Here is a 14674-nt window from a genome sequence, read left to right as displayed (position 1 = left end):
CTTAATCTAACACTTTGCGGTTTGACGGCGTTTCACAATACATACATACATACATGCATACATACATACCAAACATAAGCGATTAAGCTTTCTTAATTAAATGAGGAGCATAGCGTTTACTACATACAATCATTTATCTACATACGAATATACTCATATATTTTGCATATATAGACACACAAATTTACATACTTTTACATTGGCTGCATCAGAAATTCTCTATGGGGAGTGTTGGGCGATAGCCGGTGTGAATTTTTTTATTGTGTATCTATCTTTAAAAGGATCTTATAGTAAAAATATGAAAAAACGTCTACATAAATTTATCTCCTCGCCCTCACTTATGTCCAATTTACCAATGCGTCATGGGAAATTTAGATATAAATATAATTATATATTTTTTTTAAATCTGAGAGGTTTGTGTGAAGACATTAAAAATTTGGGGTTCTTAAAGTTCTAGTTCTATATTACAAATTAATCACCCTGTCGGAACATTTATAACAGTATACAAACAGACAAGCAATGGAACACGTAAAGCGCAAACTAAAAATTGCCATCACTAAAAATATGTTTATTTATTTAGTAAAAAGTTACCAAAAAAGAAGATTGGATGAATAAATTTGCGCCATCTTGTATTCGTTTTTCTGATTAAAACCGTTTCAGTGGCCTCCAAATATTTAATTTTCATATTTTCCTTTTGTGAGCTCGAAAACTAAGTTGTTGTTCTCATACTATTGAACCAGAAGGCATTTTTTTAAATAAAAAATCCTTTAATAAAAAACGAAAATTCAAAAATGTGTGTGTTTGTTATTTAATTTTTCCATTTTTAGTAAAGTATGCGTGAAATTGTGTAAAATCATGTCCACAGTGGGCATTGAACTCGAAATAAGTTGGTTGTAGCTCCTTACCATCTCACTCGGCTACGGAGGCAGCCCCAACAAAGTTTGCTGCATTTCAAAAATATTTCTTAAACCATTCTTTAATTTATTTGAATTCATTTACATTTGCTGGAATTAGTATGACGAAAGTTTTTTTTAATTATAAATTTTAGGTATATTTTCATAATATTTTTGAAAAACGTTTTTTATTTTAAAATGTACTCATTTGTCCATAAAATCAATGTTCGCTTTCCTGGCATATAGTTCATAGTTAACTATGAATTTGTTATCGTTCTAAGCAATGACGATGTTCCAATCTTAAACGGTTCAAAAAGCAGTGGAACAGCACCGTTCAGGACAGTGACATAGGATCTGCGTATTCTTTCAGTAACCCTCACAGCGGCTTACAGACCTCCAAACTAGTGCAGCGTTTTTCAAGCTGAGATTTATACAAAGCGGGTTTGCATGAAAGACTTCGGTGCTTCGATTTCCTTGCAGGCTGCGATCAAAAGCATTAGGTTGGTAATAACCAACACGAAGTATCATAGAAAATGTCGAAGACCCTTACAATCTTTTCGAAAGCACAGCAGCAATGTTTGATGGGATATAGTGGCGTTTTGTGAAATGAAAAATCAGGCTCGCAGAAGGGTTCTGAGACATGATTTGGATAATCGAGTGCAAGCATACAAGCTCCGAAAGGCGCCACTGGTTTTGTTACATCAAAAGAGCATAGTTTAGGTTTAACATAGTTTAAGAACATGTTGGACTGTGGAGATATTTTCTGGGCACCACAATGCTTGAACTATTTCTGAGAACCCCTAGTCTAACCTAACCTATAGTATAAATATTTAATGTATTTGAGAGGCGGCCGCCGTAGCCGAATGGGTTGGTGCGTGACTACCATGCGGAATTCACAGAGAGAACGTAGGTTCAAATCTCGGTGAAACACCAAAATTAAGAAAAACATTTTTCTAATAGCGGTCGCCCCTCAGCGGGCAATGGCAAACCTCCGAGTGTATTTCTGCCATGAACAAGCTCCTTATAAAAATATCTGCCGTTCGGAGTCGGCTTGAAACTGTAGGTCCCTCCATTTGTGGAGGGCGACGATTAGGAAAAACTTTTTGTATCATTTGGTGTGTCATGCACGGAGATTCAAACCAGTCCACTTCCGACCCACAACACCATTTGGCTATATTTAAATATAAATATTTTATGTTGTTATGCTGAACAGTTTCTTTAATATAAAGAGGCAGTTATACCTCCAAATCCCTTCATCCATCAGATCCGTCTTTGAATACATATTTACATGTGCACTTGCATATACCCATATGCAGCGCATGTTTTCATTAGCGCTGGGGCTCTTACACTTTTCAATAGTAAATGACTGACCGTGATACTCAACACGCATTGGCAGTATCGTATGACTTGATCCCTCCCTCTTTCTTCTCCCAACAGGTGTAACTCCCATGCAAAAATTGGCTTGCAACTAAGCGCATTGTCAAGCAAGGCGGAAATTTATACACACATACATACATATATATGTGCACATACATACATACATATAGGATGCAAGGAACGTTTAACGCTTACTAACAGTTATAAATGAAATTGAAATGTAAATAAATACGACTTAATTAAATATTTTACACTCCACGACAACTGCTAATTATCTTATTTTTGTTTTTCTCTCGTTACAGATATTTGAAGTAAACGCCCAAAAAAATATATAAAGTGCGCGGTAAAGAACTTTGAAATTACGAAAAATAATTTATTATCAACCAGTATCCAACTAGTTACTATAAAACTAGTGTCACAAAACGATTCGCCCTTTTTACGCTTTTCCAAAATTTTTTTTATTTTTTACCTAGTAATAAAATATAGATATGTGAATAACACGAATGACGAAGTTGGCACGCGAATTAAAGTCATAAAAAGCATTTTCTTCATTTTTTGAATTGATTTTTTTTTACAAATAGTACGTAAATCTTGAATGCCTTTTAAGTTTAAGAAAAAAGCGAACCAATAACTCACGAAAAGTAAAAGTAAGAATTAAAATTAAGTAATTTTTAATTTCGAACTCGATTAACGTATTTTCGGTCAGTATACGAGTTTTATATTAAACAAAAACAAGTTTTATTACGAAAATGGCAATGCTCGAGGCGCGGCCTTATCGGCCCTTTAAGTCGAGTGAGGAGTACTTAGAGGCGATGAAAGAAGACTTGGCCGAGTGGTTGAGCACACTCTATCCCGATTTGAACATCAATGCGGAGAACTTTATGGATCGTCTAGATACCGGAGTCGCATTATGCAAGGTAAGTTTGAACAAACAATTCACATAGAATAAAATGCGGTATGAAGAACTGCTGATAGTAACTTAAAATTTAAGGTGCTATTTTAAAAAAGCAATTACGTAGTGATGCTCCTTCACTAAATCACACAGAATTGCAAGAGTACTTTAATTTCTTCAATGCCTCCACGGAATTGTAAAAGAAAAATTGCGAAATTTTTATTGCTTTCAAAGACTAAGATTGAGGAAACATATTTGACATTTTGGTCCCTTATTTTCTACCAAATTGCAATTCAACAGTCAATAAATCATTTAATAACTTTTTTTCGATTACTTTTTAAAATACTTTGAGTATTTGAGTTTGAGTAATTACTATATTTTTCAATTACATTCAACGGAGTTAGAATAAATTTTTTACAATCTCAATTCCGTTCAAACTATTTGAGGACAAATTGCATTACTAGCACACAAATAATTTCAATTACGAGATACAATTACTTGTAATGGAATTGAAAAAAATATATTTTTGAAATTACTTCTAAGGAATTGGAAAAGTAATCAATTCCTCTGTGGTGGATTGAAGGAGTCGATTACTAATTCCAATTCCTTGTAATTTGTAATTAAGAGTGATTTCATTGCCAAAGGAATCATTACGACTCAGCTCTGGTTTAAATACATACATTACTCAAAATCTAAACTTTGTTTTTAAAATTTATATATTCACCTTGTGGCGAAAAATACTAATGTTTTCCAAAAATTCCTTTTGATCAGGTTTAGTAGAATATTCTTCTTCTTCTTGACGCGGTAGCCACTTCAGCGATTCGGGTAGAGCTTAACAAAGGGCGTCAATCGTTTCTTTCTCTTGCTATCCATTCGGACGACATGATCTTGCTAGTAGACCCGCTGGATTTTTATTTGATGCAATATACCTAAGTCGTCTTAAAGCTCATATAGCTTATTGTTCGATCGCCTGCGATATTCACCGTCGCCAACGTGCGAAGATCCGAAAATCTTTCGCAGAATCTTTCTCTCAATCACCCAACGGGACACCTCATCGGATATTATCGTCGTTCAAGCTTCTACTCCATACGGAAGGTCGGTCATGATGAGTGCCTTAAAAAATGTTTGCTTTGTTAAAACATTAAATTATAATCAAATATTTTGACTGTTTACTGTTTGAAAACCATTTAAACAATAAACTTTAGTGAGATCAATTCTTAACTAAAATGTCAGTTTAAGAGTAAAATGTGAGTATCAGCGCCACTTGTCGCTCGTACTGTGATAAGTATAGGTTACATTAATTTTCATTTATAGAGCATGGAGCGATGTATTGTTAGTTCGCGGTTTGATTTACTTCTCTATTGGTGATGTGCTGCTTGATTTGATTCCACAAACAAAAACCCTATGATTTTATTTCCCCTCCAAAAAGAGAGGGAGTTTTTTTTTTTTAATTGCAGAAGTATACTGTGAAGTTTACTTGAAAGTTTTGCTGCCTGAGGTCTATAAGAATGGATCACTTGAAGTTGAGTGCCAGCAGTAGGGATCGAACCCCGGACAGCGGTTTAGGTTGCAAATTTTTTTATCTAAATATACTATTTTATAAACAGGAATATTAGTTTGTTTGTATTTTCCGAGAATTCTCTCAAGCTACTGAACCGATTCACTTACATAAAACTGCGGTGATTTCGAGTGTCATATTTAGCCAAGTGGCTATATTTTATTTTAATACCTCAAAAAATATTGAAGATATATGTAAAAATGTGCCCCTGAGAAAACTGAAAGCAATGCTTTTCGGCAGAATGGAACTATTATACTACAATATGGGTATCAAACCAAAAATACTTTGAAAAATTTCATTGCAAATATCCATACGTTGAGGGTTTCCACATTTTTTAATACAATTATTTACGCTCAAATAGTGAAAAAGTTAAAGAGCGTTAGCAATGGAGTTTCCATCTAACTGGATATCAAATTTAATTGCATCCGTATTGCCACCTAAATTCAATGTAGGAAATTAAATCCAGATTTAGAGTTAATCATTCCAATGTGAGATTCTGATTAAAAGTTTTAAAGTTAAAGAAATGTCTTGGCCAACAATTCACTCGGCAGGTAACACTGGGAGTGAGACGTTTCCAAAAATTGTTTTTATTGTTCGATTTGCTTCAACGAATTTCAATTTTCTGCGTTTATTGTTTCAGGCGTATCAACGTATGCCAGGTATTTCCTAGTTTATTCATAATCTCTTATTTATTTATGCGTGCCTTCAAATTAATCAGCTATGCTATGAAAAATAACGACTTCACTTTCATCAGCATCATAAATTTTTCCTACAATCTTAATCCATTAAAAATAATTTGAATGCATTTTCCATTTTATTCGAACAATAACATCGCGCACAGAATTTAATTACGCTGGATGCCACTACTAAACCTCCAGCTTTTACTTTCATTTCAACCCACTTCAACGAGCTCAACAGATGAGAAGTGCAAATAATGACAATGCATAAATTTCACCACATCATCAGTGCGAATATGCACCTTGCAAACGACGGCCGGCGGCAAACTTGTGCACTTGACAATGAACGAATGAATGTACGCCGCATGTGGCACATTTTAGTAGCTAACACGTTGCATGCTGCACGTACAATTTGAAGTTTCGTTCACAAATAAAAACACGCATAAATACATACATACGAATACAAATGCAAATACATACGCTAATAAAATATTTGCTCCCATAGCTGTGAACTTCTTGCGTACTGCAAGTATACCATCTTCAACATTTTTGTCTCGGCTATGCTGTTGCTGTTGCTTGGGGCTGCACTGCAGTTGCATCTCCCCCACCGCGTCAATTAGTGTAATGTCAGTTTAATTTATTTGCCGCCACTGTTTGTTTGTGCGCATTAAACATACGGTACTTATTGCTGCAGCTGAAAATGTTTTATATTTTCTGTTGGGGTTGCCTGCTTCTCTGCCTATGGTTCTCATATGGCGCTTTGCATTGAAGACCATATATGTATGTATATGTATGTTTACGGCTTTTGTTGTTCTTGTTGTCCCCATGATAGGGCGTTTCTATTGTCGCATTGGATCTCATTTCATGGAGCTATCTGCGACATCCGATTTTACTGGTTTTGCCCCTGCAGAAAAGTTGACGGGGTTGAAGGTTTGTACAGCAGCTGATAACTGCAGCACAAAGTGCATCATTGCCTGAGTGTATATCCAGGCATACATATATTCAAGTGTATGTATGCAAAAAGTGCATATAATCTGAAATATATCTCTCTCGCTAAATGTACAAATTGGAGCAGTCCCATGAAAGGACTAGTTGTAAGCTACGCATTACGTAAATGCCTCTGTGCTGATAGAAGGCGGATACTTGCTAGGCTAGATGCACATGTTGGGCAATTTAGATGGGCTGCTCTTAGAAAGTGTTCACAGAAACCCTAGAAAAGATTTTCTCAGTACTATCTTTACATGTCTTCTTTGAATCTAATCAGCCGCTCTAGCGCGACCATGCCTACATACCTGGGTACACTAAATCTTTTTTGACCGTTTTAAAAAAAATTTTTTTCCTTGGATGTTTGGAAGTACCATGTAATATCCTGAGCGAGCAGACTCCAGAACATAAAAAGCATACGCTACGCTGACATACGCTGACTTTTCGTTTAAAGGGTTTTATACAGAAATGCTTTGTGCGTAAGCTCCAAATCATTATGGATTGAACTGGCTCCTAACTAGTACCAAATAGATGCAGAGGGGTAAGTCTCCACAGCCAATGGCATCGTATGTCTGGTAGTAGTCTGATTTACTGCAAGGCGCACATACATGTGTAAATACGCATGTATAAATATATTAATTATATCGTGCACCCTTTATGACAAAATAGCGGGGAATAGTGCATTGCTCTCAACTCCCATCATCCGGTTCACAGAAATTCTCGTATGCGTCTTTTAGGAGTAATTGTTGCTGTTGCTGTTGCCGTTGTAAATGCAATTTTGTTGGGTTTGCCGTCCGCTTGATTTCATGCTGTTGCTGCTCTCACACTGATTAAATAAATTATAATTCATATGCTTCTCAAAACACTGAACACTGAAAATCTCACATAACAATAATTCAAGACCTTAAAGTACGAATGGCGGGAGCTTTTGAATTACTATGCACACAATTCATTTATGAGCAGATGCGGTATCATGCAAGATCTGTGGGGGTGTGTATTTAAAAAGAAATATAATAAATATAGTAAATTTATGCTAATTATCGATCACCATGTCTTAAATTTGGTTCACAAATTCTAAATGTTGTTTATGAAAGTGTGGTTACATGAAGCTCAGAAGAACCTACATATACCTACAATTTGTGAACAGCCTGTATTATACAGTCATAAATTTTTAAAATGAAATAATCACATAAATATCATCCCAACAGCCATGGTAATAATATTATTGAAAAATTTATCAAGAATTCAGGAAAATTGCGGTGCTCATTTGGTTTTGAATGAACCGCAACACAGAAGTCCAATTCTCGCACTCTTTTTCAAGTGGCAAGCATCGCATATCAGCAATAACGCAACGCGGTGGATATTCGCTTCCAAATGCTCCATCATTGTTGGTGTACCGGTGGATTAGCGATTTCATTACAGAAATTAATCAAATGAAGCCACAATTATCGCTAAAAAAATGTTTTCGATGGAAATGTGAATAAAAAAAAATAACCGAATATCTGATGAAGATGATGATGGCGTGCCTTTATCTGTTTCATCAGAAGGTTTTAGTAAACTATCAATCAAAATCTCCTTGCAATACCTTCCAAAAAGTGATGCACACAACTCCAGTTGCTATGAACGACGAAGAATCACCTCAATCGGGTCATCCTGGCCCTAGCACTCCATAACAGCAATAACTTCTTCGGTACGCATTGGATGCAACCTCTCTGGATATAGATTATCAACCAGTTTATGCGAAAACCAGGAATACTTATTCGAATAAGTCGCATGAGTGAAAAATTATAATGACCACAAAATTATGCGAATTGCCACTATTTTAGAAATACTCGTAAATTTGCAAGATTTGTAAGCGCCGTTCTGGTAAAAGCCTTTTCATTTTGAAATAGTTTAACCTACTGAGCGCAAACTGGCTCACTCACTAGTCACTGAAAACGATATTGCTAAGCCGAAAATCAACCAACAAAACACTTTAGTTATGGAATGATCATTCTATGCTATGAGAGCAATTTATTCCATGCCAAGTGGTTCAAGTATTTTGGACCCGGTCGTAAATTTTTCTGCTTGTATGAAGGCTTGAGTATAATAAGAATTAAACCGAAAAAATGTTGAAAAGAAATTAATACAATAATTTTGAGATTTTTTCTATGTGGAAAATGTTTGTATGGAGTTTTTTAAAGTGAAAAATCTGCGACTCTTTTTAAAATTTTTATATTTTTTTTAAGAGTTAAAAGTTTTTAAGAGTTTAAGTTATTTCTTTTGGAAACAAATTTTGATTATTTTGGTATGGAGAAAACGGGAATTTCAAAATCGAAATTTTACAGATATTAAGGCAGATTCAGTAGCAGGTGGAGATGTGGAGTTAGGTTTCAGGTTTCATGATCTGAAATTGACCCCACGCGCAGTTCTCTTGTGAAAGACATTTTTGATTTCCACTCCTCGTGTAACAGCTAACTCAAGCGGAAAATTCCAATGCCTGAACGAAAATTATTTAAAATGAAAAAAGACACGCACGGAATATAAATACATACATACATACAAAAAAATCGACTTTAGCCCATTCACGTCTAAGACAGTTTATTATTTTAGACTTTAAATGTCACAAAATGTCATTCATGTCAAAGTGTTCCCAGAAACAACAGAATGGCAAAAACAAAAATAAAGTTAAATCTGCTCACATCCATATGTATGTGTGTTCGTGCCTTAAAACCGTTGTAAATTGTTTCTTTTACACATTCACATGTGCACGTACATACTTACTCATGTGCATGCAATGCATTTACGATATTGTTAAAATTTCCAATTTCTGAATATTTGTGATTTTGATTTGTGCTAGTTTAGAGATGAAAGTGCACTTTTTACGAAGTACTTTGCAGAATTCAATACATTTTTTTCGATCCCAACAATTAGTGAAAACAAAAGGAGGTAAATTTTAACTATAACTTGAGGTCTGAAATTTTCAATACTAAAGCACATCAACGACAGTGACCGATACCGTTTGGCATACAGACGATAAACTATCGATGCTTATAGATGCTTATCGATAGTTTAAACAAATGACAAAAGAAAATAAGTAGCTATTTTTTACACAGTAGCCAACATTTTATTAACCTTTTTACTTTCCTCGTTGGGTCTTTCACTTAAATTACCAACAGCCCGGATCAATTTCACAAGTAATAAAAAAAACATAAATTGCATATAAAAGAAAAATGAAATTGAGTAAGTAAAAGGGCCAGGAATCAATCAATCAAGATCTGGCAGGCCAAAATTGATCTCACCTAAACCGAATGTCTCCATAATGTTATCAGAGACCTTAAAGACTTTCTTAACTAACAGGTATCATAAGAATAATATGTCTGTCGCCTATTTCTGTTCGGTCATACTAAACAATCCCTTGCGACTTAGTGAGGTATAATCTGTGTTGCGGGGCTTCGAGATGTTGTGCAGTGTTATGCATTTTCAATAACTTGGCGCCCCAACTATTTTACGAAGTTCAAGTTAATATTGATTTCTTATTTTTCGTATTTTTATTTTTGAACTTGGCGCCGGTTTAACAACAAAACAGCATCCAAGAGTTCTGGAAGATGACTTCTAATTCTGATCGAATTATCGACAAATAACTAAAAGCAATAATGGAATTTGTTGTTTCAATTGTTAAACCGGTCTTGAGTTCACAAAAAAAAAATAAAATAAAAAATACAAATATTTGGAGGCCATCAAAATAGTTTTTTATTCTTTAATTCTTTAGCAGTCTTAACGAATTTAAAGCTATTTGCACGGGCTTCGCAAGGAAACCCAAGAATTTGAAGACACTTTCTAAGGTTCAGCTCTCCTGTAAGGGGTTGCCCGCCCAGAATAAATCCTTAATTTTTTTATATGAAACAAATTTTTTTTTTATATTAATTAACGGCATATTTTAGTCACTTGCAAATTGCATTTGCAATTCACTTTCACTGAGCTATAAAAATGTAAACCCAAAAAAAATTTTAGCATTCTGTTTAAAAAGTTTAAAGTTTTGATGAAAATTTGAAAAACTTTATATAAAGTTTGAAGCTTTGCATTTCTATACAGAAGTAATCGTGTGTTTATAGTTTTGCAACGGGGTGTATATGAGAAGAAATCGTAGGGATACGTAAGGCAAGTATATTATAAAACTAACGATTTCTATCGATGGCACTGAAAACTATCGTTGGCTTTACTCACGAGAGTCAAAACCCATCGATAGTGGCGACGATGTGCCATCGTTAGCTTCAGACTTCCAACTATAATTCATACTCCTCTTGTTAATGCACTAACTAACAGAGATGCATTGCTTGAGCGAGGAAATTGCAATCCAGACAGCGCATGCCTTATTGACGCAAGCAATTAACATCACATTTACAACATAATAAAAAAACGCTTTTACCCATTTTATGTCGGTACATTTGGCGGCGTTCGCAGCTCTGGCACCAATCAAGCGAAAACAAATAAGTACATATTTCAACATCTGCAACAACTCGATGGCTTACATACATACGCACTCGTATGCAGATAAGAAAAAGCTGTGCCATGAAAAAGGAAGTGGGAGCGACGAACGAAAATTTCAGAGCTGCTATCGGCCAGCCTTTATAGCGCGCCGCATACTGCATCCATCAAATTTCGATTAAATTACTGCCTGTTTACTTAACAAAGACCCATACAAATGCATATGTACTCGTATGTATTGAGGTATGTACTCGTACTTATACAATATGTATGGACAGAAGAAGTTATGGGAGTCTTTAAAAATGTTCACACGTTGCGTAGCGTTCACTTTTGGTAGTCAAGTTTTTACACTACCAGGTCATGCCCCCTATCACTCCCCCTCAACTGTTGCTAGTCGCTGAAGTTATGTGGCATTTTTGAGGGAAAACAAAGCTGCGATGTACTGAATAAATATTGGTATTGGGTAAGCGTAGAGTTTACTTAATATTCGATTCTCCTACTTTCCCCACTAAAACAACAAGAAATCACAAATGTGCCAAATACTCGTACTCATATGTAACCGCGGAGTTCAGTGGTGAGCATAAGCAAAGTAAATCCCCTCTAATGGATTGCATGGATTTAAAGTTGTGAGATTGTGCAGCATTTACGTGCCATATGTTCTGGTGGTATTCAAAGGAGGCCTTTGTACCATTCGTTACATGAAAGGTCATAAAAACGTAAAACCAATGTTTGCCCAAAGTTTGTGATGTTTGTTTTTTTTAGTTTTATGCGTTTTTCCTACACGAAAGTTAGCATTTTCGTGAAATTTCAAAGTTTTCACAGAAGAAAAGTTTTGCCTCAGTATTGCACGATCTCCAAATTAACAGCCAGGATGCCATAGTGCAACAATAAAAAAGCGAAAGAGATTGATGCTTGGCTTGTGGTAATTAAAATCTGCAGCCCACAATGGTGTACTAGTTTTTAGCACAAAATTAAGAAAAAAAAATTGAAATTAGAGTTATTCAATAGGGGCTTAACACATCTCACACACATAGCCGAATTAGAAAGGTTTCGGCATTTCAGATAATTAAAAGCCTTCACTACTTAAATTCATTTATTCTTTTAGGCGGTTAGACTAAGATTTCATCGAAAACTACTCGACTTTGTAGACTGAGAGGTTCCCAAACCATGTCAAAGACATGGAACCGACCGACTTGACTTATTGCGAATTATCGTATTTACAGTTACGATTTTTTCGCCTCTTTGACCTGTCAATTTAGTGAAACAAAGAATTTGGACTTGAATTTATTCATTTTAGCACACACAACCTGTCTTGCGGGACGATTATTACGACGGAAAGTGGGAGTAAGTGCTCGAAAAGCTGCGATTGATATAGAGTTGGTACGTCTTTCTTCCAAATATTGTTCGCACGTGAAGTCCACCTTTATACAAATGTAGACCTAATTGACGTTTTGACAGCGCCAGATCATAAAAAGGATTAAGGCTGCGCTTTTTAGGTTCCTGGTACGCATTTCTGCCCTAAAGTTAAGGAATTCATAGTTTCCTTCTAAAGTGAGTGAGTTTTAACCATAAACATAGTAAATTCGGAGCCACCGAATGAGAATCAACCACGAATACACTCAGTGAGCTCAAAACTCTTTAAAAATAGGTATGAAAATTTTGCATTATAGTCCTCTTTCGGCGAACAAAAATCACACTTTATAAGTCTCTCACCATGTCCGTACTATAGTAGGGCGCAAGTTGTCATTGGAGTCCTCGAGTGAAAGGAGTTTTTCTAACAATTGTTTGGGATCAATCAAGAACTTCTCCATTGTCAAAGCCCCCGACACTTAGAAAGTTAAACTAAAAGAAATTGTTTTTTGCAATTTTATTGCTTTTAAACTTTGTGCAATTTGCCTACCAATTTTTAGTCCGTTATCCCAAGTGTTTTGCGCCAGTACAAGTGCCGTGTGTCTAATAAAAAAAGTCTCTATAAGGTGGCTCAAAATTAATCGCCAATTTTGTTTTCGAATAACTTTTTTACTAAATAAAAAAGTTATAATTTTGAGTGATGGAAATCTTTATTTTGAACTTTACGTTGTTTGCTTGAACGCTGCAGCTGTCTGGTTCACAAGTGTCAAATATAATTGGCGTACGAAGCCATTTATAAAATTTATAAATCTTCCGTTAGGGTGATTAATTTGCGCCGTCTTGTACTGACGAAGCTGGATAAAAATGCTAAAAATCGCTGGCATTGGAACTATGGTGAAAAGATTTCAAAGGTGAACTATCAGAATCAGCTGATGGGCTGAGGACACTTGTGGTCACGAAGCTGTTTGTTTACAAAAGGAGTAAGATTGTGTTAGTGATATACGAAAAAAATTAACCAATGACACTTCGTTGCCGTCTGAACAATTGAACTGATTGGACGAGTGTGTGAATATGTGTGAACTGATCGTGCAGAACTCGGGTGTCGAATGCACAAGCGACCTGGCAGGCAAAGTTCCCCTCGCAATTTTCTCTTTCACTCTACCTAAATAGCAAATCTGTTAATCTATCATCTTTGCATTGGAACAATGAGATGTATGAGAGGGCAACGAATAAAGATCCAACAACTTAGCAGGTTAGTTAGGTCATATTGAAAATATTTGATGTGATACCTGGAGGTGGGGGAGAGAAAGAGAAAGGACACTTTTGTATTTGGATAAATAAGGGAAGAAGGGCTTGTCTTCAGCTTTCATTACTATTTAAAATTTCGATATTCCAATAAAGAAAACTTTTTACATTTGTCCTAATTTCCTAAGAAGTACTCTTTGGTCACACAATGTGACAAATTGAAGATAGATAGCGAAAAATAATAAAAGGAAATCATAAAATATAGAATACCTATTCTAGTTTTATGTGAATTTTTATTAATCGCATGAAGTTTTTGTGAGAGGCGATACATAGTGAAATTTTCCAAGGAGAATGTCTGTGAAACCTTTTAAGCATCTAACTTAATTTTAAGGAAATTTTAGGTAATTGACAATTAAAGGGTCAAAAAGACCAACTATGAAAGAAAATAACGGGTTAAAATGTTTTACCAAAAATTGCTGCTAAAATTTTATTTCGTATACCTGAACATTATATTTAGATCAGATTGGAACTTCAAACGTTATTTCTAGTTATACCAAGGTCACAAATAAGAAAGCTTAATTTTACCACCAAATACAAGTTTGACCTCCGTCGAACACTGCGTGGTGGTAGGGTTCTGAATGGGCTAGTAATCAAACAGTCGGGAATTCTATAACTTTTTAGGGTATTGCAAAATTATCGAAGCGATAAAAAGGAGATTTTGTTTGGAGAAGCAATGACAAGCTTTTTGGCTGCGTTTCTCCCAATAATTCTACAGATGCGGTTACGTGCCTTAGAGGCTTAGGATGAATAAAAATAAAAATAAATAATTGGCGCGTACAACCTTTTTGGGTGTTTGGCTGAGCTTCTCCCCATTTTTGTTTTTATTAAGAGCTTTCTTATGGCAGAAATACACTCGGAGGTTCGCCATTGCCTGCTGAGGGGCGACCGCCACTAGAAAAAAGTGTTTCTATTCACGCACGGAAATTCGAACCTACGCACTCCCGAATGATAGTCATGCACCGAACCATTCGGCTTGGGCAAGCGCCAAGCATGAACAGACCTTGTTAAATTCGAAAAAAAAAGATGGTGACTATTTGAAAACAATTTTTGGACTTTAGCTGATAATGCTTTTAGATTAATAAACCACGACATTTCACGGAAAAATTTAATGTTCGAGTATTTGTTCAAATTTTATGAAGATTAATATCTCACAGGACTAACTATCTCTATC

The 14674-nt window shown here is 35.4% G+C and overlaps 1 protein-coding gene across 2 annotated transcripts in view; it reads left to right on the top strand.

Annotated features, from left to right (window-relative positions):
• The window catches only part of LOC129236924 (GAS2-like protein pickled eggs), a 223344-nt gene that overhangs the window by 105421 nt on the left and 103249 nt on the right, over nucleotides 1-14674 (top strand). For both annotated transcript variants that reach the window (XM_054871228.1, XM_054871229.1), the window contains exon 3: nucleotides 2573-3187. In XM_054871228.1, the coding sequence (XP_054727203.1) occupies nucleotides 3020-3187 (168 nt within the window). In that variant the 5' untranslated portion in view covers nucleotides 2573-3019. The remainder of the gene's footprint in view (nucleotides 1-2572; nucleotides 3188-14674) is intronic.

Source organism: Anastrepha obliqua, chromosome 2 (genome assembly GCF_027943255.1).
Source record: "Anastrepha obliqua isolate idAnaObli1 chromosome 2, idAnaObli1_1.0, whole genome shotgun sequence".
Taxonomy (NCBI): Eukaryota; Metazoa; Arthropoda; class Insecta; order Diptera; family Tephritidae; genus Anastrepha; species Anastrepha obliqua.
Note: the sequence above shows the minus strand (reverse complement) of the source record. Positions and strands in the feature narration are given on the sequence as shown.